General features: G+C 39.2%; 1 protein-coding gene and 1 long non-coding RNA gene across 3 annotated transcripts; one reads left to right on the top strand and one right to left on the bottom strand.

Moving 5' to 3' along the window:
* The first annotated feature begins 1,687 nt into the window (after window positions 1-1,687).
* On the top strand, window positions 1,688-10,814 carry LOC111659879 (protein LBH). Its single transcript, XM_023412957.2, has 4 exons — window positions 1,688-1,915; window positions 7,092-7,170; window positions 8,464-8,638; window positions 9,669-10,814. Exons 2-4 carry the CDS (start codon window positions 7,093-7,095, stop codon window positions 9,734-9,736), a joined length of 321 nt encoding a protein of 106 aa, XP_023268725.1. The 5' UTR covers window positions 1,688-1,915; window position 7,092; the 3' UTR covers window positions 9,737-10,814.
* Window positions 10,815-12,098: 1,284 nt separating this feature from the next.
* Window positions 12,099-22,740, bottom strand: LOC111659887 (uncharacterized). 2 transcript variants are annotated; one of them, XR_002761099.2, is made up of 4 exons: window positions 22,607-22,740; window positions 21,897-22,063; window positions 13,795-14,006; window positions 12,099-12,713 (listed from the first exon to the last, which is right to left on the bottom strand). It is a non-coding gene; the product is annotated as an uncharacterized LOC111659887 (long non-coding RNA). The 2 variants fall into 2 exon arrangements; XR_002761098.2 differs by lacking the exon at window positions 12,099-12,713 and having other exon boundaries at window positions 12,720-14,006.
* Window positions 22,741-25,777: the final 3,037 nt, after the last annotated feature.

Below are 25,777 nucleotides of genomic sequence, written 5' to 3'. Positions count from 1 at the left end.
CACGGTGAAACTTCCTTGTGCTAGCTTAATGACAAAATCAGTGTGTTTCCTCATCCACAAAGGTATAAAGTAACTAAATACATTTACTCCAATTCTGGACTAAGGTACAATTTTACTTGAGTATTTCATTCTAATGCCACGTTGTACTGTTTGTATTTTCTACTCCACCACATTTCAGAGGGAAATATTGTACTTTTTACTGTACCAAACATTTATTTGACAGCTATAGCTACTTTACAGAGGCCATTTTTCTACAGGACTTTTACTTTGATACTCTAAGTACATTTACTTGTCAATACTATTGCACATCTAGCGTTAAGTACAATTTTGAATGCAGGACTTTTACCTTTAATGGAGTAATTTAACAGTGCTGCATTGATTCTTTTACATATTTATACTTTACAATGCTTAATGTAACGCTAGTTTACAGGCTTTGTTGTTGTTTGATAGTTGAGTTAATAATGCAAAAACGCCCCTTAACTTAAACGTTATAACATGAAATATTAAAAGAGAGGACAATCTTCGTGTGTCTGCAAGTTCAGGTTTTAAGGTATAAAATGTGTCAAATTACCTGACAAACTCGGCTGCTAACGTTTGCTAACGTTACACAAATTTAAAATCATTAACGGCTGCTCCATTCAGTCCTGATTAGGTGCTGCCTTCATGCCCTCCTCGTAAATTCTACCTTCAAAATAAACCGCGTCATGAGGCACGTTTTTGGACCAGAAATGAAAGTAAAATTGATGCACTTTTCAGGCTGGTTGTCTTTCACCAAGGAACAAGATGGAGAAGGGAATATGTTCACAGCTCACCAGGTACTCCACATTGTATTTAAATGCATTTAGCCTATATGATAACTGAAGTTACTGTGCAGCTATAGATTGCTAATACAAAAGGGTAATGGTGTGTAAAGGGGGGATTCACAAGCAGCTGTGTATAAAGTTATTCAAATGAGCTCCAACTTCATCATCAGCATCAGTAATATAATAAACATTATTCTCAAATATTATTTATCATGCATAATGCATAGTTTTACTTTAGATACTTCAAGAATTTTTTGATGCTAATACTTTTGTACTTTTACTTACATTTTACATACCTCCATTGTGGTATTGCTGCTTTTACTTAAGTAAAACATTTGACAACTTCTTCCATCACTAAAGGAGACACAAAATGATAATAAAGAGATGTAAAATGACCGAAAAGAGAAGTGAAACAAAAAAAAATCCTTATAGGTGGGTCGCCGGACTTTTTTCCTGTCTGTCCAGGGACACATTGTCTCATAATCCATCAATGAAAACGTATAACCGCTATGGGCCTATTAAAATATTATATGGTATTGCTGATGGATAAGAATCTTAACATTTAAAAATGCCTGAAATTTTTGCAGATTACTGTATATCCACTTACAGGAGAGAACGTGGATAATGTACTACTAAAGTTTAATAAATCAATAGAAAATAATAAACAAAACAAAAAAACATAAAACAATTTTGGGATATTTTCATTTCCCTTGTAAAACGTTGGCACTTGCCCCTCCAGTCAACAACACTGAAGAAAAAAAACTGCCCAATAGTTGAATCTAATCGCTGACCCGTGTCCCAAACTCCCCCCCTTCATAACCCGAAAGTTTCCGACAGTCGTTGAAGGCAGCACCAGTCCTGCTCCACTGCGCAGGCTCTGAACACTTTGATGCGAGCGGCAACTTCAGCGGTAGCCCAACGCGCCCCGCCGCCTGTCGCCCACAACAGCCCGCATCATCATCATCATCATCATCACCACCATCATCATCATCATCATCATCATCATCATCATCCTCCTCATCATCATCATCATCAGCAGCAGCATCAGTGTGATGAAGCAGCGGAGGACGGAGACCTTCCTGCTCTGAGACACTGGATCAGCCCGCAGACAGGTACGGAGCTTTTATTCGCCTTTTTACCACTCTGGAAACACTCAGACACCTTCATTCTTTATGTCTAACTCTGACCTAGAAGCTTCTTTTATTCATTTTAATAAAAGTAACTGAAGACTGATGAGTTTAACATTTAAAACTGCACCTTAAAAATTCATTAAACCTGTTTTACCTAGTGGTTTTCTGCGCTGGAGATGCTCTCAGTGTGTGGGATTGTGTGCAGAAAGCTCTCATCAGCCTGTGTAGTGTGTATAAGTGTAGGTGTAGCAGAAGCTGTGTTTTATCTACTGGTATTTAAATCTATTAATATTATCTGCTACCTGTTGTGCGCCATGCAGGCAGGTAAACCTCTGTTCCAAACCTGCACATTGTGGGCATTTATTAACATTACATATATTCAAAATGCATAAAGATGCATGAAAAATAAGTTTATCTGCCATTTATTCATCAACAAAGAGTCAAAAAAATAGAACAGGAAATGTAAAGTGGGGCAACAAGCACAGCAGAAATCAAACTGAACTGCAACAAGCAACAGTGGAACATTTTTCCAAGGCTACATGGTCAGTAAAGGAGAATATCACTATTTTTGGCCATAGATTGGATTTTTTTTTTTTTTTTCATGTCCTTGGGCAGTAAAAACGTCCTGGATTTATCCGAGGATCCTGCATTTGAGGAGGTGGTGCTGCTGCTGTTGCTGCTGCTGCTGCTGGGTCTGATTTAGTTGCAGAGATGGAAAAAGTGTTTGAAGTGAAGCAGGGGCGATAAGAGGGGAGAGAGTGCAGCGGTCATTCCTGCATTTCACCGTACTGTATCTGCACTAAAATGAAACAGTGGAGTCGAGCTGATTGTGTGTGGTCGTGCTGGAGGATGTCAATTTTTGGGAACTGCTGCCCCTTTAAATGGACAGTCACCACCATGATGAATCTCGTGATGGACAGAGAAGACAGAGGAGGAATTTTATAATCTGTGAGGTCACACCATATACATCTTTCAGAAAGGATGGGGAAGGAAACTGGCTGCGAGCTCAGTACTTAAATGGAGATTTGGGTGTGTTTTAGCAGAGTGATTTCACTGTACATCAGGGTGCTTTGGCTTCTACAGCTGATTTCATATCTGCAACTAATTATTATTTTCATTATGGATTAATCTGCTGACTATTTTCTTAGTCTACTTAATGTGAAAATATTGAAAAATTCTTGTTGAAATTTTCCTGAAACCCAATGCGACGTCTTTAAGTCTCAAAGATATTCATTTCATTATCACATAAACAAAAGAAAAATAACATCTTTGCTTGAAAAAATTCTATTGACAGATCTATCAAATCAACTAATCATTTAATCTTTAGCTGATTTAGACTTTTTTTTTTTAAACTTAATTATTAAAGTAGTTAAACAGATATTATTAAATAGTATTTTGCTTGATTAATCAATAAGTCAGTCAAAATAAAAGTAACTGATGATGAGTTTCGATAGTTAATTAGTTGCTATGAACAATTTAATTATTTAATTTAATTAAATAATTCAGACTTTAAAAGGCTGTAGGAAGGAGTACATTTACTCGTACTCTTGTACTTCACTACATTTCATGGGGAACATTTTACTCCACTATTTGAAAGTTATAGTTTCTAGTTACTTTGAAAATTGCTACTTTTGCTCAAAAGGAGTCGTTCAAGCTTTTGTGAAATATTGCATAACCATAAAAAAACCAGAGTGTAAAAACAACAATCCGACATTGTACATTTTTTGTGTGTGGAGTTACGTCTTTGTAGGAAACCAATGGAGACTCTAAGAAGTTACTGCCTCCAGTAAAGACATAGAGCAGCGACGACTGTTGCATTTACAGATTTTAAGGATTAAACAATCTAGATATAAGGTTTTAATTAGTGAGCTTTCGTTGGGTTGTTAGCTTGTAGTTGTAGTGTAGTTGTTTAGACAGAGCCAGGCTAACTCATAGGGATGACAATCATCAGCTGAATCCTGAGCCTCCTTCATCTTCAGTGAGATTCAGCTTGTTAATCTGTCCAGGCCACAATTTTACTGTCGTAGTTCACTCTCAGGGTCTCGGGTCTCAGGGTCTCAGGGCGTCATTTTCAGCCACAGCTGGTAGAGAGCAGCTGGTGAACATAGTGGAGCATGTAGCAGCTAAAGAGCCAGATGTTTCCCTCAGGAGCTGGTGGAGACCAAAACAGAGCTAAAAGAGAGAGAGAGGGAACACTGGACTTAGATTCTTGAAGAGGACATAAACATTCAAATGAATGTGGAAATAAGCAACTATTTGAAACCAGTAAATAGACATATTTAACATTAAACAGTATTTAAAATCAGTTCTTAGTTTCCGGGTTCACGGCTCAGGATTCTGTTTTTGAGTTTAGGATTCATTTTTATTTTTGTGTTTCAACACCGATTTACTGCCTTAATTAAGCAACATCTAATGAGTCAAGGGACATGAACTCTTCATTTCACAAGAACTTTAAGAAGGTGAAACAATCCAAAATAAAATGGCTCTCCAACCTAAAAATCCTTAAAAGATAACATCTTTGGATCGGTCCAGGATTTTATTCTATACCAATATATGATTAATGTCACATATTTTAAACATTCAGTCACCAGTGGAAACACCTGCTGCTGCTGCTTCCTCTTGACCCAGCTAAAAATGTGGGCACTAGTCAGCAAATAAAGAGAGACAAGTGTCAAACATTTGATTTCTCTGCTGAGGTAGAAGTGAAGCGGCTTCCTGTAAACAGTCAGACTTTAACACATGGGTAACCTTGTTCATACCTAATGGTTCAAATAAGGCATTATTATTCAGCTAAAGGGTAAAAAAAAAAAAAAAAAAGGAAAGACATGACTGAGGCGTCACGCCTGGCATCAACATTTAAATTCCTGTGTCTGTCACGCTTCACATCACCGCACTTCTCAAAAACAAGCTCAGACTGAAATCATGTGCAGGGCTCCACAGGCCTCCTCTGCAGTCGCTACCTTCAGAGCAGCAGAGCCGGATATAAGACCGACCGGAGTGACCGCACAGATTCCCTCCAGAGGAACAATGCCAGCCTCTGATGAGGAATAAAAGGCTGCATTGTCTCTCTGCCGCGAGGATGAAGGGCAGAAGCAATACCAGGTTTCACAGAGAAGTCTCACAACTACAAGGCCCCGTCCTGACGGCGGTAATTGCTACGTAACGGCACACATGAATACCCCCCAAATCAGCTCTCAGCCTCGTGCTCTCAGGCAAAGTGCACTATTCAGACAATCAGAGGCATAAAATCTCAATCGCTCGTCCCCATGGCAACAGCAACTGCCGGTCTGATTGTATGGAAAGTGGTGTTTCTGATAACTTGTCACATGCAAAGTCTGTGTTTCACTAGTGAGCAGAGGACTGATACTGTCAGCTGTTTTTTTTTTTTGTAACACAGATTTGTATCAATGTCACTTTAAAACTGAATCACTCCAATATTATTTTGCACCTACTGTCACTTTAAGAAGTTAATAATGCACAACCAGGTGTTCTGATATAGGAAAATAATGGATCAGGCAGAGGTGACGGATGCCATGATGTTTCCTCTGCTCATAAAATCAAAGCTGCTTCTGTATAATCGATATTTATCAACTGACGGTGTGACAAGGTGAAAAGGGAGTCACTTCTGAATCTGAAGCTTGCAGAGCTTCACAGTGAGTTTCAGCTCATTATTTACCTGTATAGCAAAAAAAGGTCTAAAAGCCACTGTCCACTACCTGCTCAGCACCAAACAGACACAGGTAGAGACCAGCTGGTGAACATTGTGCAGCATTTAGCAGCTAAAGAGCCAGATGTTTCCCTCAGGGGCCGGTGGAGACCAAAAACAGAGATAAAACAGAGTGATCAGGTGGTTGCAAATGAACCACCATGTTGCTCCATTACTACTGGGTGTGTGACTAACCAACTGTTTCCTCACAAGTTCAACGTATCACCTTACGTGTTGATATGTAAATGTTGCGTTCACAACTTCTGCTGTTTTGTAGTTTGCTCTGAAGAAATGAGACATACTGGTGCCTAGTTGGTAAAGTTACAGTAACAGCAGGGTGATTACAGTCATGGAGGGATATTGAACCTCAATACTTTATATCTTTATCATCATGCATTGAAACTTGTCATCAACAACCTGTTCAGATTCTTCCTCGGTCTTCTGAAACATCAAGCTTGGCCTTTGGGTCTCGTTGGTCGTTGAGCGTGTTGCCACAACGAGTTTGGGGGTTTTACTCAAAGGTACTCTGTGGAGTTTGTGACCACCAGTTGAGCTGTAGAGTTTTTTGTGAGCGGGTCTCTGTTTTGTTCTGCACAAGGAACCACGCACGTGCCTGTGCAGGTGATGACATACCTTACGACCACCCCTGCTTGATATCCTGTTGGTGGCGCCAAAAACAGCTCAGACCTGCCAAGACAAGGTGGAGATGTGGAGATCAGTCTTATTCCAGCACATCCCCCAACACCGTCACCAGTTCATGTCAGTACTCACAACTGCTGCCGAGGAGCATCCCACAAGCCTTAGAGCCTCGCCCAGTCACATGGCCGTAACAACCTCGACATGCACCGTTGTTAGGAGATAATCACCGTTATTTGCCTCGTCTGTGAGTGGTCATAATGTTTTGGCTCATTGGTGCACAATTCCTGCAAATGGTTTCACACTATTCAACTGATCTGCAGAGGAAATACAGCAATGAGGAAATATACAGCAGTGAGGAGGACTGTAAAACACGGATGTAAATAACGCAGGTTTTAAAAATATTAAAAACTTTGGCTTTGCAAATGTTTTACGAGGAAGGATGAAGACTTAACACATTAGTTAAACCTCAGTGATACAGTAGGATCCTTGAAACAGTTAACTGTGCCAAAATGATACCTGAGTAAACTGCACTGATACAAAAAAATCCCTTTTTAACATTTAGCCCGTGTTCAAAGTCTGATGCATGATGTTGAAATTAGAAAATATCTAATAAATGAAGTAGTGGACAAGAGTCTGAGCAAACATCCTCAAACGCTGCACTAACCCAGAGGCTGAATCCGTGTAGGTAAGAAGACCGTGAACATTTAACATATCACATCTGTCAACTTAAGACAAAAAAAGCCACAAGAAGCAGAGAAACACTGTATAGACAGATTATTGATCGCTGGCAATCGGCATGTGTTTTCCTTTCAGGATGACCGAGGTGATGAACTCTCTGGAGCCCGGGACGGAGGACTTCAGCGGGGGAGGAGCAGGAGGAGAGCAGGCCACAGTATCCTTTCCAGGTGTGGGTGTGGGTGTGTGTGTGTGTTTAGATTATTTCAACACAGTCTTGTTTTATTGTTGTAGAAAACATACAGCGGTGAGTCAGAAGAGTGAGCAAGAGTAAAAATGTGGGTTGACGTGACTGAGGTCATTATGAGTTGGACTCAGTCCTGCTGTGAGTAAACGGTGTGTGTCTTATCCAGCTGAGCCACACGGACGAGTGAGTGACCATCTGCTACTGTAAAGATTTATTTTCTAAACGTAATGTATCATCATGAAGTGTAAAGAGTGATCACTTATGTTTTGTTTTTTTGGCGCCAGTGAGTTAAATCTCCCAATTTCTCTCTGTGCTGGTGACGATTTTTAAGTTTTCAGTCTGAAATCTACTGAAAGAAACTTTCTTTGGTGAAAACTACAACAAAACAAACTGAAAAAGGACGTTGGTAAAGCATTTCCCATGAAGCACTGATTTAGTGATTTGCAGGTCAGGACATCAAGGCATTTATTTTAAACCTGGGTTTTTCTTTTCTTTGTTTTGAGGTTTAGGTCAGGACCTGCTTCCCATTCAAATATAGTCATTTCAATGCATTTAAAGCAACAGGAGGATAGTTTGTTTTTTAAGTCTGGTGAGTTTGAAAGACAACAAATAACAATCTAAATAAATAAATATAATAAATATAAATTAAACAAGCTGTTTAACGTGGTTAGTTCACATACAAACATTTGACTGGACCTCCACAGATGAGCATCACTCAAAAGTAACTACATCTTTCCTTAACTCATGCAAGACTTTTAATAATAGTATATATCGATATTGTGAACACAACTGCAGGAGAAACAGTATCACTCACACAATATAAGATTTCTTATTGTATGTTTTATTATGCTAGAGTTGGACACATTGATTGTTGGGTAGTTGCAAATCATGACAAGGTGTGCATGTCACATTTGCAGGCCTGCTATTGGCAGATTCAGAGCATTTAGAGCAGACATAGCTGTAGTCCTCGGTTTAGTTTTATACATTCCCGCCCAGATCATTGCTTTCAACATTGTATGAAGACATAATTTAATGTGAAATGTAAAATGTCAGTGATAGGCAAATGCACATTTGAACTAGAGATTTGTGGGTCATCTTCAAGTCCAGCTGCTAATCTGCTGAAGCTTTCATCCGACACACCGTCTGCAGCTAATCCGATTTTTACCGCATTGTTGTTCTTTCACATGCGGCGCGACTAATGTTTTCACCCTACTCCCCCAAATATGACAACCCTTCAGTTAACCTTACATAAGCACTCACCAGCTCTTCCCAGATACCCATGAAAGGTATCCAAAGTTGTCCAAGAGGCTTCCCTCCATCGTGGTGGAGCCGACGGACGGAGCCGAGGTGGAGAGCGGGGAGCTCCGCTGGCCGCCGGACGAGCCGAGCTCTGCGGACGCCCAAACTGAGAGACAGAGTGCAGAGGAACAGACTGCAGGTGAGGAGTGTGAAGTCCTCACTAGTTTGTCTTCTTTAATTTGATTATATTTCATTTAGATTCAGTTACGGCCAATCAGAGGAGAACCAGGACGTATAGACACAAGTCACATGGTCTCATCAGCAGGTGTTTAGCTAAATGCAATGTGTCAGTTCTGACTTCCTTATCCTTTATTTGTATATTGGGAGGTGAACTGATGCGTCCATTGTCAGGTATTTCCATGGCAGTATTTGATACCATCCTTCCAATGAATAGAACTGAATGAGGAAACACTCTAGACCATTGAGATGGTGTCATAAAACTTGGGATACATTTTTTTTCCCCCCAGTCTTCATGGCACCTGGCAGGGATCTACATCTGTCTGGCTCTGGTCGGGCCTTTGTGTTGCATTCATGCAACACCAGCTTCATGTTGTAAAGTGGAACTGAACAGAACGTTTGCTTTGAAACGTTTGTGGTTCATGGTTCTAACTTTAGTGTTGGGATATAGTTTGGCCAACCCAGTTCATCTAAAGATCTATTATCTTAATGTGGATATTCTTATCCAGGCATTTCTTTTATTCTTCTATTTAGTTTTACGTTCATCTACTTATGTACATTTATTATCCCGATTAATTGATTTAAGAGATATTTTACATTAAACAAGGAGTGCATCAAACTCAACTATGAGAGGACTCATGGACACAAATATCTTGACTGTTGCAGTTTGTTTCTTTTTACCAAGCATTTAAAAGATGCTTGTAGCCAAAAATAAATGTATAAATTATAAAAGAAAAACAAGCAAGAAGTTATCAAGCAGGTATCAACGGGGTCCAAGCCCCCCGAGCCATATGCACCTATCAAGGTGATGCAAGTCGTCCCTGCAGGTCCTCAAGCGCGATGTCTCTGTCATTATAAAAGGAAAATAAAGGGGAACATGTTTGTGTTCTTTGCTGCTCAGTCAGAAACTAAACAATGAATGTTTAGCTGTACACATGCCGAGCTTAATTTGAAAGTCTTGTGAATGATACAGCGTCTTCGTGTTCTTCCAGATGAGGAGCAGTCGAGTGTCGGGCTGGATGAAGAGGCTTCAGAGGCGGAGACGCAGGACTCCAACTGAGCAAACTCTCCTCCTGCGAAATCCACTGTTTAACTGTGAGTGCGTCCAGACTTGGATGAGTTAAAAAGAGTCCCGTAGAAGAGCACGTTGTGGGGATAGAAAGATCACGGAGACGGAGGAGGAAGGGTAGAGAAAAAAAAAAGATTCCCAAACCCCAGTTCACAGGGGGCTTGGAGCCAAAGTCGAGTCGAAACCTTCAGAGTAAATTTACTGAAGGTGTTTTTCTTTTCATGTACCGAGCTGATGAAGGCGCTTTTTTCTGTACATTAATAAAGATGATTGAAGGGACCAAGTTGACAACCTCCAGTTTGTACTTTTACCTTTTGACTAAATTTCCTTTTCACAAGAAGTTGTCTGCCTGGAAACGAAAAAAAAAAATACTATAACTGTCATTAGCAGACATGTTTTTAACGTCAGAATTTCCCCGTTACATTCCAGCCTTGTGATTTTGATATAAATACACATTTTTAATTTGATAAATTAAAGTAAGTTTCTCTCTCTGGCTCCAAGCCCTCACCCTCCAGATTCCCATGATATCATCTGCACATCTGATCTGGACAGATGTTCCTAAATGCTGTCTTAAGTATTTAGCTCATGTGTGCCATACTACTTCTACTACTACTAATGGTAGCTACTGTATTTTGTGCACAGATTTTACATTAACTTTAGATTTAAATTACATCACTGTTTGTTAAGTGCTCACTGCTGTAGTTTGGTGATCTTGGTCTCACTATTCACTTTGTAATAATAGCTACGATGTTTTAAAGAGAAGTATTTAACTAAAAACAAATTCGACACTTTATTCGATGTTATGACATTCTTTATTATATTATAATATGTGAGCAGTGTCTTCATGCAGTAGGTGTTAAAGGGAATGTAATCGTGTTCTGTTTTACTTAAGATATTGGAGCAATATGTTCACAGGAATTTAAAGGTAGTCTATTTTGTTACAGACTACAGAAGTAAAAAGAACCAGAATATTTTAGATGTGTGTCGCTTGTCACAGACATGATATTTTTTAAAATACTGGAAGCCTAAATTATTGCACAAGTAATAAACCTTTTCAAAATTCTTACAACGTTCTTTAATTCATTGTTCCTGTGGTTTGTACTGGTCAAAGCGAGCGTTAGTTTCACTCTGACTGGTTGAGGATCTTTGCAGCTGTAGGTTTTGACTGATGCTGTGACACATCTGGATCCAACAGATGCACATCTGTAATACAGTCACAAACAACAGACGGAAATAAAATGTCCACAAAGAGACGTTAAATTACCGCAAGAGACAAAATTACCTCAAAGAGACGCAAAACATCCACAAAAAGATGTTCAATTACAACAAGATGCAAAATGACCCCAAAGGGACCAAATGTCTACAAAGAGATATTAAATGACCTCAACAAGATGCAAAACGATCGTAGAGACACAAAACGTCCAAAAAGAGATATAAAATGACTTTCGATCTGGGGGTCTTGCCTCTGTGAGAGAGTAATCCGTCCATGGTTGTAGCCATGACTTACAAATAGCATCCATTTCTTTGTTTTATTTCATATTAGAATATTTAAAGTTGTTCTTTACACTTATGTGTTGACCAGTAATAAAAGTAGTTTGTTATGTCTCTCAGACAACTAAGCAGCCCATCACCCATCTGAGATTTGAGCAGTCCCTACGTCACTCCGCACGTTAGTTACTGGTTCAGTAGAGGCTTTAGAGAGTGTGAGATCCTCCAGTCAGCAGCACGCCACAGAAAAGATCAGTCTCCCAGATGTAATTACAACTTGGAATTTGACGTGAACAGTATTTTCAAGTCTGAAACTGGTCATTTGGGTAACTCCCACGAGACACGAACGCAACATAAGTCCAATATTCACAGTACATCTGTCCTTCCTGCCTCACACTAGATTCCCCTCATACAAACCTCCTTTACTGCCATCTGATTCTTAAACTGCATGTCCTTTTTACAAGTGGCAAAAAAAACCCTTACAGCGCTTTTGACCCTTACAAAGGCTTTCTTCTGTAACGCTGCTTAGTCACTCTGGTTTTTGAGGTACGGGAACAAAAAGTCTTAATAAAATAGTCACTGGTCAGGACGTTTTTGTTCGGAAAAGTAAAGCTCTGACTGAAAGGTGAGATCTGAAAGCCTCGAATCTCAGCAGCTGCAGAGGAAATGATTGTGTCAAAGTTGTGAAAAACAACTGGGAGGTACATCATGTGTTTTTTTTTTTTTTTTTATAAGAGAGCAAAAGTTTTACTTACTGCCCTTTTACAAAAAGAAGTGCAATTTTCATCAAATCAGTGTCTCTGCGTTACATCTTTTCTGCTCAGAGCGGCAAAATTACCTCTATTAAAGAAGACATATTATGGCCTTTCTAGAGTTCATCATTTTATTCTTGGTGTCTACTAAAATAGACCTACATTAAATATGTTGCATCTACATCTAAAATCACTTTCGACTGTAGCTACACATTTTGATATAAAAAAAAAAAAGAAAAATCACACTGCAGGGAAAGTATCTTGCTTGTAGTAAGAAACGTCCTGTGGGAGCAGCCCTGCAGTATTTCTCTTCCTGTGTGTTCACAGTGGAGGAAGCTCGGGTGCGTTTCTTCTCCTGAGCTCGAGGCTGCACCGAGAATCCAAACTCTGTTCTTATTTTAGTCTCCGAGTTACGCTCATAAATCACAGTTATTCAAGGACAGTAAACCCAACATCTGCTGTACCCACCGGTGCATTTCACGTCACGGCCACGGACCGGCATGACGTCTCGGTGCTGGAGAAAATGAGTTTGTTCATCAACCAACCGGATAAATAGACAAATGGCAGCAGATGTTCTTCATCTCTCAACATTAAATCATTTTCATGTGTAGTGTTGACTGTAGGGGGAATCTGACACTGTTTGGTTTTCCCTGTGTCCTGACATGTTTCCATAGTTCATGACATCCAGTTGTGGATTTGCTCCGCTGCTTGTAATCGTCGCCTGGAGGCTGATGAGAGTAAAAGTGAAAGTTAATGTGATGAAAACACAGTAAAGGCTTTACCAGCACTTTATTGTAACCAGTTAAAAACTATATATACACACTATGATAATGTACTTTCAAAAATTTTTTATTAGCTTAACTTTATCTATTTAGTCCATATTTATGTTTAGTTTATTTTTAATTGATGAAAGAGTTAAACTATTAACTAATCAGTTTTCTCTGAACTGGAAAACTAAATGGACAAATTACTGTTATTCTTCAAGTGTGGAAACCAGTGAGGAATGATTTTGGTTATAATCAAAGCCTTTCTTTCTGTGTGTTGAGACGAGAAATCGTATACAAATAGTCACGTTGGCACCAGTATCACCTGTGGTGGCTGAAGTCTTATGAAGTACAAGCTCAGAAAAGATAAGAAGATTAAGGGATATGTTTGAATATGAAAAATACAAATGCACTGTTTTATAACACAGGTTCAACAAGCTAAATGAAATTTATCAAACTGCTGGAGAGGATGTCAGCACCTCAATTATTTAAGACAATATGGGAAAAGTATGAAAAACGAACATGTAACTGAACTTGAGACGTAACAGCAGCTTTACCTATTACAAGCCAAACGAACATATACTTCTTTTTTCAATTTAAAATACATGATGTTGTGAAATATTGTTTTAAGATGACAATAAAAAGACCAGAATTAGTTGATTAATTGATTAGTTGAGAATAATTTTGATAACCGTCTCATTTATTGATAAATTAAAATAATTATATTAATCTGCTCTAATTAAGAGGTCAAATTACTCCAAATACATTTAATTAAAGAACAAAACATGCATGTAGTTGCATTTTGAAAATGCAGTAACTTTAAATTTATCCACTGAGGCAGTTCTTGGACCATGTTGTGCACAAAGAGGGAAACTTAAATTAAATATAAAACTTTAAAGAACTGGTTAGTTGCAGGTAAATAATAGAAATGTTAGTGTTTGTAGTTGAGAGGCTTTTTGTCTCCGTCTGTTTCTGTGTCTCTTCCTTTCTGTGGTGTATACACACACTCCGGCGAACAGGCAACACGACCGGCGCTCCCACGTACACTTTGATAGTTTGTTGAGGCTGATAAACTGTTAAAGGTCGGGTTGGGGTCTTGATCCAGACAGCGAGATGGATGGCAGGATCTCCATCTTATTTCTTCCGTGCCTCGTTCGCTCTCTGGATCTGACCTTTCCGATGACAGCCTTGTGAAGAGCACTTCGTCGGAGCAAGTGGGGTCACTCCTGGGAAAATGAAGGGCTGCAGGGAGCGAGGCTGCGAGGGGGGGGCGGGGGGGGAAAACAATGCAGTGTCAATTATCTCTCAAATGTCACAAGCTGTTTTTCAGAGGAAGGAAGACTCACACTGGTCTCTCCTCTTACACGAACAGACTGTGTCTCCCTCATATTTTACACGCAATTCCCTCAAAAAGGTGGAAGCTTTTAACATTTGTTGCTGCAGCGTTGCAAATCGTTATGGATTTGTACAACAGCTCATGCATACCAACAGATCTTAGTGTTTCTGACTGACAAGTTTACATATATTCACTGTATCGGCTTTTCTTAAGTTTCCCTCTCTCTCGATTAGAAGTAGAAACATTTACTTAAAGCAGCTATAATCTATATTTTTATGTCAAATAACAGTGTGAAAACCATATGAAAGGATTATCCACTGGGAATTATCACCTGAATCATCTTTGCAGAGCTGTATAGTGAATTTCAGCTCATTGTTTATCTGTCCGGACCACATACTGCTCTGGTCATTTTCAACTGCAGCAGGCAGCTGTTTTAAATAAAAAAGACTCTTAAAGCCACTGTCCCCCACCTGCTCAGCAGCAAACAGCAGACTGACACAGTTAGAGACCAGCTGGTGAACACAGTGCAGCATTTAGCAGCTAAAGAGCCTGATATTTCCCTCAGCAGTTGGAGGAGACCCAAAACGGAGCTAAAAGAGAGGGATTACTCGACTTGGATTGATCAGACTCCAAATGAATGCTAATGATGCTCTGTCACTGTTAAGGGTGTAATAAACAACGGTTTGCTATCAACTTCACCATATCAACTTAAAAAGGTGACGATATGTTTAGTTTCGTTTATTTCGGTCGTTTTGCAAAACTAAGATGGTAAACATTATAACATTATATCTGTTAATTTGTCATTGCGAGCCTGTTAGCGTGCTAATGTTAGCATTTAGCTAAAAGAAAGGTGGAAAATAACTACATGTACTTATTTTTACTTTAATACAAACTTTAAGGTGCTGGAGATTTTTGGAGGTTTTCTACTTCCACTACTGTAAATATTTAACTTTAGTAAAATGCGTCAATAAAACCACAATCACAATGAGTACTCGTAGTTTGGATAACTGGGAATATTTTGCTACTTGTCTACTCTCATTCAGTGCAAGTGAAATTAGTGAGAGCAGGATTTTGCATTGTTTATATATATATATATATATATATATATATATATATATGAAGGATTTTTGTATTTTTTCCTGACTAAGCTACAAAAATCCATCTAAAACAGATGCATCTCTTTTCCTGGATATAACTGTCTCACTGTAATCACCATTATTTTGCTCTGCTGTATCTCTCCTGTTTCATTATGTAGAATTCATTCATGTTCAGTTTGGAACAAAGACCACACAGACCATGCCAGCGGCCACTTGTAAATCTGTGTATTTAAAAGTACCTTTTAACACAGCCATTAGAGCCGCTGAGTGTTGTGAGGGAGTTGTGTTTTGATGATGTCAAAGTGTGCTGTGCCAGGACTTTCATCTCCCACTCCTGCTGGCTTCAAACGGGTCTTTCAAATGTGTCCGTGATAGGCCGAGGTAACGCACACCCGCCCTCCCCCTGCGGCCCAACGCTCACAGCTCACCACGACTGGATGATAAAGCTTTTACTACCGCTGTAATGTCAAATGTATAAGATACAGTCTACATAAGAATATTCATTTAGTTCAATGTCTCACATTTCAAAACACACCATTTTATTTACAGAGTATGGTGTTTTTCAAGAACCTTTTCATGTTATAATTACATACCAGCTTATGTTTAATACACATTTTTAGTTTTAATGAAATATTTCTGTTTGTAGTTATAACAAGAATTGCTCGTTTTAATGGCATTTTGTTTTGAGACATGACAATATAAAGTGATATGTTGTCAAATGTCATAATAGCTTGAAAATATTCCTTATAAAAGGTGAAAACAATCTCTTCATGACAAGAAACTGAGCAAATATATATTTTGTCCTGGACGCAGCAATATGCTGACATAATATAACATTTTTATACATAGTTTAAGATACATAACAAGCTATGTAACTAAAAATAAATGCAGATATGAACCATAGCAGTGCACAGCTGAATATTAACCCACTTAGTTTTATGTAAAATTCAGAAGGGAAATTGAAGAAGGAAAGCAAATAAACATATTTCCCAAAATGTTCAGGACAATTTCAGGCTTTTAGAGGGTCAACTGTAATTGAGCATCTGAAGAACTGGGTATTATTTTTCTTCTATGGTAGAATTATGTTCATGGTTAACGTTGATACCTCAGTGGAAGACAATAAGCTGTTTAACTTCATGAAGTCAGTGAAAGCTCTACATTGACAAACACGACTTAAGCGTTGCCTTGAGTCAAGGGAAATGTTTGAAAACAGGTCAAAGGTTCGGCCTCATATGGAACTGATGCTGAGAATGTGCCATCCAACATAAGCAGAGAGGAGTTAGCTCTTGAAAGGGCAGACTGATGAAACGCAGCATGGATTTGATGAAACACTGTGCAGCGACTAATTTAAAGAGCAGTGAGATGCACTGCGTTTGATTGTATGAAGAGCACTTATTGTATGGACGGCAGCCAGCGAGGAGCTCCGTCTCCTCTGAGACCTCTCAGCCCTCTGGTTGGACGCCCACGCTGTGTAAAAACACCTCCATGTTAGAGTCATCATGGCCGCCGAGCACGGCGCTGTGACTGGAAATGTTTGGCAGAAAACTAACAAACACTCAACTTGTGGCTGCTGCTGTAGGTGACTTCAAGTGGAAAACATGCAGATACTGTTTATATGTCTGACTCTATAGGCGATGTTCGAACAGTTCAGCTAACAAAAAGTCCTCCACTTAATTCTTTATGTTTTTCCTCATGATTATGATTAAACATCTTTGTCTTGTGTAATTTGTAAGCAGTGTTATCAGATCATCATAATTTAATTTCATAATTATGACTCATTTTTTATCTCAAAATGCACAAAAAATTAAATGAAATGCATAAAAAATTACCTCTGTCCTTAAAGGCTGGTGCAGTAAATGTGTCATGTACAGACATTTTCAATAATTTTGTAGTAACTCACAGTAATTTTGTTAAAATCCCACAGAATTTAAATTGCATTTTTATTCTGCTGTGCAGCATTAAGTTCTTTTCTGAAAAATATGACTACCTCTTTTTTTTTTTTTTTTTTTTTAGGGAAAAGCAGCAGCCAGAAAAGAAAATATTATGTTTATATCTTTAAATTTAAGACGATACTCTGTGTTGCACTGTGCTGTGGTTTCTCTGTCCTATAACTTAGCCAGTTATATAACTTCAAACTTTTATCATGTAATTTTAACAAGTTAAACTTGTTTGGAGCAGTAATGTCTAATTTATCACTGGCTGACAGTGACACTAAACAACAGCCTGAGACACAAACACAAAAACAGACTTTGAAACACAGTGCACATTAGTTTTCTAACCCAACACCTAAACAAACATCCATCTGGGAAATGTCAGTTTGCAGGCAACATAGCATTAGCTAATTAGCTAGTCAGCTATTCATCTGTAACACCATGAATACCTTAGAAACATGCCTGCAGATGTCTAAATCTGTCTGTGTTGCTAAAAGGTCTAAAAAACAGCCTCATCTCCTAAATCATTGTTTGAATGTAATTAGTATTCTACCTAGTTTTCTACCTCATGTTGATTGACTAAATATTACATAATTAAAGTACAAACAGATATTGAGTAAATGCTGCAGCCCAACAAACTTTCACCAGTTGAATATTTGTAATGTGGAGGAGCAGCTTTTAACGTTGCTCATTACATCAAACTGCATTATAATGCTTGGAGACAAAATTTAAGGGTTTGTTTATACCCATGGTTAGGTTTCAGGTAATGTTGGCTAATACGTATTGTTGCCATGGTTACCTACAGGTTAATAAACCCTCTTTAGCCCTTATTAAAAGAACAGTAGTTGAACAGTTGACCAAAATTTTGATACAGTTTTAATGGACGCCCGTCAGCCAATCAGACACATTGATTCTCTACAGCAGTATTATAAGACATTTAACTGAGTGTTTTCTGCATTTTAAACAATAAGAAAGAAAAAAAAAGATTCAGAAATCACTCACAAGGTTGAGAATGTTTGAAAAACTTTTCATCACCATCAACTTCTTGTAAATATTATATGTTTTCTGTGAAAAAGAGCTCTGCCATAACACTACAATATTGATCTTACAGTAATAATTCAAACACTCTCTGTCTGTATCTCTTTGTTCTTTATCTCTCCATTTCAAAATATAAACAGAGGGGAGAAAAATCATAATACAGACCAAATCTGCGTTGCATATTATTCATAATTACGCAACCAGTTTGTCATTCAGCTCTGGTACACGGTTGTTCAGTGAAGAGCGCCTCTTCATTTGTTTGGGAATAATGCTCCACTCAAATATGCGGCACAGCACAGGGTTACTCTAGTAACCTTTTCTATGAATAGTAAATGTCACTGTAATCAATTTTAGATGGGGCAGCTCTGCAGGTGGAGCCTTGAGCGGGTTGGGAGGAGGAAGAGAGGTTGATGTGAGCTGCAGCAGGAGTGAGTGAGCCTCCGCCCACTGGACCAGATGGTTTTTATAAAGGCTTCGTGAGGTAAACAGCTCTGAGACCTACAGGGCCCAAATATCTGCTGCGCTGCAAGGAGGGATTGTGTCCATCAGACTGCAATACGTTTCATCCTTGCTGTGAAATGGGATTACGCATCATTAAGGGATTTGTTATATTTGTAATATATCTTACTTGTGTGGTTTTTGAAACCAACACACAAGTGTCCAAAAACTGCAGTTCCTCGAATGACCACTTACAGCTGGCTCCTAAAGTGAGTCAATCCCCTTAGACTCCCATGTTAACTTTCCAGCAGAAATAAACATGTTTACAGCCTGGTACTAAAAACTGTTTTGGTCTCTATAGTTAATTTCCTCCTTCATGAAAACTGTGCAGGGGGTCATTTTGTGCCACTTTGAGTGACAGGTGGCTGAGCTTATGCTTGCCACAAACTGGCATTCACTTAAGTCTCAGCTCCCCCTTTCTTCCCATTTTTGGATTAACCAGGAGTTACAGGCAGAGTCAGGCACTGCCAAGACGGTGGAAGAGCTCAGTGAGCTTCAAAACCGCTCTCCAGAAACCTATGGGTGACGTCACACAGGCTACATCCATCTTTATTTAGAGTCTCACACACAGGACTCAAATGCACAACACAAGTTCAAACAGCTCACCTTTGCAGGTGCTGTTTTGTGCGTCTGAGCCACGACAAGGTAAAGTTGGTGTATTGGAAACAAACAGTTCGTCTGATTTTCAGTGGCAGTTTGTACTTAAAAGTTTAAAGCTGTTGCTGAGTTGCTCACTCTGTAAATAAATAAATAAAAATTCAGATCAGACTTTGGATTTGATCCAGTGGTGGATGTGGGCACATGCCTGTGATGCTCTGGAGTTAAATTCAACTCATGAAATGTTTTCTCTTCTCATTACATTCTCATCTTTTTCTTTTCTGTCTCTGCTGCATACTGTGTAATAAAGCAGCAATACTTCACCTTGCAATTTCACCTGCACAGCAAACACAAAAACGCAGACAACAGGGAGACAGCAATCAAGGAACAGACTGTATTATTTTCTCTTTTGGGAGGCGCAGGAGGCGCACAAAAACAAAACAAGCTCCTGCAGACGCAGCTTGTCTCGCTGTCGTGCACGAGTGTGACCCAGATCTTAAACGGAGGTTCACTGTGTTCCAGTCTACGTCAGATGAGTTTAAGTTAAAAACCAGATCCAAAGGGGGTTTGGACAAAGACGAGACTAGATGAAAAAGTTCGGTCCAAACAGGAAATAAAGTAGCACATATAATTAAAAATGCAGAACTACTGTAATGGTTGCAGGAAAATATGCTTATTCAATGCTGATTGGAGAGTGGAAAGATCAATACCACTCTCCTGTCTGTGCATTAAATATGAAGCTACAGCCAGCAGCCAGTTAGCTCAGCTTAGCATAAAGATTGTGAATGACGCCCAAAGGTAACAAAAGCCACCAACCAGCACCTCTAAAGGGCTCAAATGTTATGTGTTGAACTATTTCTTGGCCAAGCACAGGGACTTACTACAAGTACATTAAGCCTACTTAATTACACAATAAAAACATAAGTCTTGTACATCGTTTTAAAAACTCCTTCTGGACAGTTGAGCAAAATCAGAGGATCCATTCAAGAAGGCTAAATTAATCCACATGAATGTTTGCACAGTAATCCGTATTGGAGAACCAAAACAAGAGGAAGCTATCGTAGCCTATTAGCGGTGTTGAACCGTCAACCTTTATTAAACTTCCTCTGTTAGAGTATGAACTGTTCAACTGAGAGAATTCAACTGTACAAAGCCGTTTGTGAATAAACGTTTGACAACTTATCAACCCGTTAGCGAGCTAACAAGTTTGCAAACCGATAGGTGCCAAGTTTGTCAGATCAGAAAGCTTCATTTTCCCTCTTTAGTAACTTTTTATTGAACAAAACGTTGAGCAGTCATGAATAAAATGCCAGAGGGGAGTAAACAAAGCAGCAGAGAGAGCGACAGTAGTTCACCAACTAATCATGTAAGAAGTCACGACTTCACCAAACTTTCAACTCCATGTATTTCACATGGACAAATGACTGCTGCTAGTAACATACTGCTGCAATGATGCTGACTGATTTAATGCCATGAAACTGGATGTGATTCTGTCACTGCACTGGAACTAATGTTTTTACACTGTAGTCCAAGGCGTTTAAGACCAAGAACAGCAATATTTACCTCATGGTTACTGTAAAATCTGAGGCTGCAGCTACAAATGCCACGTTTTTCTTCAGAAAATGTGGTGAGTGAAAAGTAGAAAAACTGCCCAAATGGTAAAATTCTCAGGTGAAGTGCCTCACATTTGAACTGTACTTAGTAACTTGACACCTGTGTCGATTTTACCTTCCTCAGTCATAAAGAGAAGATGCAGGCGAAGAGGAGAAGACATTTACAAAGCTATTCTCTCGACGCCATGTGTCATTTTGCCATAGAGTAAATATCACCTAATGGAAATTGAACTGCTGCTCATTTTGCTCATTGACTCTCCCAAAGCCTTGGAGATCCAGCAGGTCACAGACAGCCTCGGGGCCTCTCAGGCTGAACGGAGTCTCTGCATCTCTGGCCCATCAACATGACATAGAGCCGATGACGCTGCATGCATTATTTAAACTCTATCCAACTCCCAGTGTCATAGCATTTTAATCTGCAGCCTCTCATAACCCCCTCTGCAGGGCTTATGTTACGTTCCCCCGGTGGTGCTGACAGGCAGATTTGAACAGAGGAGAGAGATGCATCTTTCAAAAGATAACTGATGTTGTTTTATCTGTTTTTTTTTTAATCAATGAATCCCTGGAAGAGACGAAAACCAAAACTGAATTTATGCTCCCAACGTGCAGCTTCATTAAGCTACATTTCATTATCCAAAAACTGCTGAAAGTTTAAAACCTTTTGACAGAAAGTTTAGTGAATAAGATTTGGAAAAACTGTGTTTAATTGCATAAAATGTCCATTTAACTTTCCTGAAAATATCTGTGCAATTTGCTGCTCATTATGAGAAAGATGGGGACAAAGTTCAATTATTTCAGTGTTGTTAATTAGAGGTCACCTATGATGACTTTAGAAGCAGCAGGTGATTTTCAGAAGAATCTTCTTTGAAGAAAAACTCAAGTGTTATCCTTTATTATTGGAAACTTTGACCTAATGTAAATATTCTTCCACTAAGCTTATTCAAAATAAACTAAAAATAACTTATTTTTCTTTTTTTTGTCAAGAGATCGATCATTGGGGCCCAATAATTTAGTTTGAGTGCTTTAATTCATCCTACCACGTCAGGAAGCGAGGATGGGAATCCATCTTCAGGAAGTAGCGATCAGTGTCCACCTTTAAGGACCAGTGGATTGGCTCCCCATCCAGTCAACTGGAATCTCTGTTCTTCAGTGGATGCTGTCCCAGCATCGGATCCCAGCAACAAGCCTCTACCAAAAACCTGACCTATAGACAGGTCACACATTTAGTCAGAGGTTATATCAAACTTCTAGTTAATGTGAAATATTAGAAAAGCATTAACACAATCTAGAATTCAATTCAATTTTGCTCTTAAAAGGTAGCTCTGACGTACATCAAGTAAATGCTTCAAATCTCAATACACTGTAATATTTCTTCAAATGCTGTTTCAAGCAACCTTAGCTTAAGGTAGTAAATGCAAATATATGGAACACATAACAACTTTATACTGTGTGAAACACTAAGACTCCATAAAACACAGAATGCACCAATTGAAATAAGCTGTGCAGCAAAGTGTGCTTTTAAAACCCAGAACCTACACAGCTCAAAGCTTAACAACAGTAATATTTAACATTCACAATACTCACTTGGCTCACGAACAAATGTTTTCCCCCATGGCAGCATGCTAATATCGTTAGCGTAAGGCTATGGGAATTTCGATTGCATACGTTAGCACAACGGCTAGCGGACGGTTGGGACTCTTGACAATTCACATTTTCATCGACACCAAACAGACGTATTTTTACTCACCGCTGAGCGGGTGGAATCACTGCACCTCTTCAAAGATCAACCTGATCATTTTTGAGTGTTTATGAACAGTCTCGGTTATCGAAAGTCTGAAACAGCTACTACTAGCATTTGACGGTTGGCTGCGCACTTGCCAGGCTGTTGATGAAACCAAACTTGACCTGCGGGGAGTGTGCTGATTGGCTACTGTGCCCCGGAGGAGACCATCTGATTGGCTCTCGCATGTGTAAATCGAGCGAACAGTTTTAACCCTTTACACGCTGTTACAACACAATACTTTCACTTCTGATGGTGTTTGAAGCCTGGACTACTTAAACAATATCACAGGCCTCATTAGTCAAATTAGTCATCGCTATATTAGTCAAATAAGCAACAACAGATTTTGATTTGTTTATTTTATAATTTATTTGTTTGTTATTAGTTCCGCAACAGGACTGGTACTGGACTGTTGCTAAGTAACACATTAACATTTTCCTGACCCTACTTTGTCTACATGTTACCTCAGGTGTGCCCTGAAGTATCCCTGACCATACATCATTTAATTTAAATTTTTATTTCTGGGAATATAATTATCTTTACGGTGCAAAGTTTGTTACAATCTAACATAGATAACGACCGTTAATGTAACGCTAATTAACGGTTAACAGAACCCCTGTGAAGCGGAGTGATACATGTAGTTAAAAGTCCCATATCAGCACTCACTGGATGCCTCTCATCCAATTAAATTACTTGTTCGGAACTAACTGTTGTATAATGGATAATAATAACTGAGAAGTGGAGCTTCAGAGTGACACTATTATGATAACCTTCGTCTTCCTGCTAGAACTGGTGCTTAAAACCTGTCGAGCAACCTGATTCTAGAGAGAGAGAGGCGATTCTTAGACCTGATTTTCTACCCCAAGCAACATGGCAACAGCACAACCCCAGGAGGATGGTTAGTAAGAGCGAGTGGTCCTGAGGGAGTGTGATGATGTAGTGTAGAGCTGTGTGACCATTAATTTCCAGTGCTCCATAAGGACCCCCCCCCTCCTCCTCTGTAAAGGATTTCTTTATGCATGGATGCTGTACATTAATGAGTCTTGGGCAAAGCAATTTGTCTTCATTTCTTAGGGGACTGACACCAAAATCTGACATTTGACACTGATGCTGACACTGTGGTATTTTGCCTCTTTGCAGCTTCTCTTACTGTCAAAATATCCGATAGTGATTTCAGTCTTATCTCCTTTCAACCGCATGAATAATAAACGTGAAACCAAACAGCGAAATGGGTCCAGGACTGCAAAGAACATCCATCACCGATATCTGTTACTTAAGGGGCTTTTATCAGGGGAGTCTATTCAGGCAGAGAAATACAGATTTGAAAACACACATAATATTTCTAAAATTATATGGCTGTAGACGGAAGGCAGATACATGCTGTCCTCTCCTGCCTTTAGATGGCTTGTATTGTATGGATTTTATCAACAGAAAAATACTTCTGTTTCTGTACGTCTCACGTCTGACGTAATGTTTTTTTTAAACTTCTTAAGCGTGCAGTGACTATTTGAGTGTTGTGTACTCAGCTAATTGTAAGTTTTGCTACTGCTACATAGCCAATATTAGCATTAACAGCTGTTTACTCTCCAGTCTAGAAAACAACTTCATTGTCTTCAACTTCATTTTCTACTGAAGCTAGCATGCTAACCAGCCTGCCTATTTTCCGATACTGAGTCACTGTAGTGTCCAGTCTGCCAGGAAGATTTAACGTTACTCAGGGGACATATTATAACCTCTCGTCTTGTAAACACACTGGCTGAAGCTCTACACAGCTGTTAATGCTAACGTTGGCTATGTTGCAAGAGCAAAACTTGCAAATAGCTCAAGAACACTTCATCTACACTGCAGCAACTTAAACCAGAAGAGGAAGATGAAGAATTTTCTGCATTATCACTGTTTTGTTTTTTTTCTGTGCCTTTATTGCCCCATTTATTTTTCCATACACCTCAGCTATGGATAAAAGCTTGTTTGCAATATTTAGAATGATTTGTCAGATTTTTATTTATTTTTTGCATTGCTGTTAATTTCTTTTTCCTTCATTCAAATTCAAAATGTGCAACACAACAGCTGGAGGAACATTAGAAAACGCAAAAGCTGGGTGTAACCTAATCATACCATAATAATATCATTATGTGGATGGGGCGTTGAGGGTCATTAATCAGGCTCTGCTCCACAGACAAAAGATACTCTCTGCTTAGTCTTAACAACAGCGTGTTATTTAAATGAGGGTCATTAGCATTATTTCTTAAGACCATGTAAACACAGAGCAGGAGAGAATAGATGGATCCTGTGTAACCTGTAATAAACCCCTGCGGTGTCTTACATTTCCTCCCCTGGTGGCGTCCATATGCCGGCAGAGCCGGCCAGGTGTGTTATCGAGCTCACAGCATCACCTGAAGCAGCTCACACAGCAGGTGGAGCATGACTTTCACCCTGGAGTCACTCACAGAGCTCTGGGTCACGAGGTGCAACTGAGATAAAAATAAAAACCTATCCTGGTTTTCTGAACATTTAACCTTTTTCTTTTTGCTTTACTTGAATTTAATTAATGTGTCATACTTGGAAGCTGAAAAGTACAGCCACTCACTGTTGGCTTCACCAAAGACGTTTCTAGGTCTAAGCGCTCTGCTCAAGGGCATCTCGACCCCGGCTTAAGGAAGTAAAAGCATTACTCTCTGTCTCAGGTTTCTCCCTATCTTCTCCTACAATCCAGCCTCTTTTTCCCCTTTAGCCTGCGGTGGACTCTGCAGTCAGACTCTCCTGTTTGATTTGTCATGATTTTATTTAAGGTTTCAGGTCTTGTGCAGCTAATTCACACAAATATCTATGATGGGAGCTGCTCCGTTCAGTCCTTGAACATCAAAGCCAGGTTTTTAAACTCGAAGTCATGGCAAACACATGGAAAATGTTAAAAACCATTACATACAGTTTTCCCCTTCTGTTGCATGATTTTTACTGATCGACTTATCCAAGGTTTAATGCTGATATCTGGCCCAAACCTGCAGTGGGCTATATGTACTAGAAAATGGGACTTGCAGAAGTCTAAACCATAGTTAAAGTGAAACTTAATGTATGTTTGATGTTTTTGCATCACAGCTGATTCAACCTTTGAACAGGAAACAGGTCTCTGAAAGAGGA

The sequence above is a fragment of the Seriola lalandi genome, unplaced genomic scaffold (genome assembly GCF_002814215.2).
Source record: "Seriola lalandi dorsalis isolate HSWRI2012SDOR001 ecotype SW California unplaced genomic scaffold, Sedor1 jcf7180002054497, whole genome shotgun sequence".
NCBI lineage: Eukaryota > Metazoa > Chordata > Actinopteri > Carangiformes > Carangidae > Seriola > Seriola lalandi.
The sequence above is the reverse complement of the archived record's forward strand: the minus strand, read 5'-3'. Positions and strand labels throughout refer to the sequence as shown.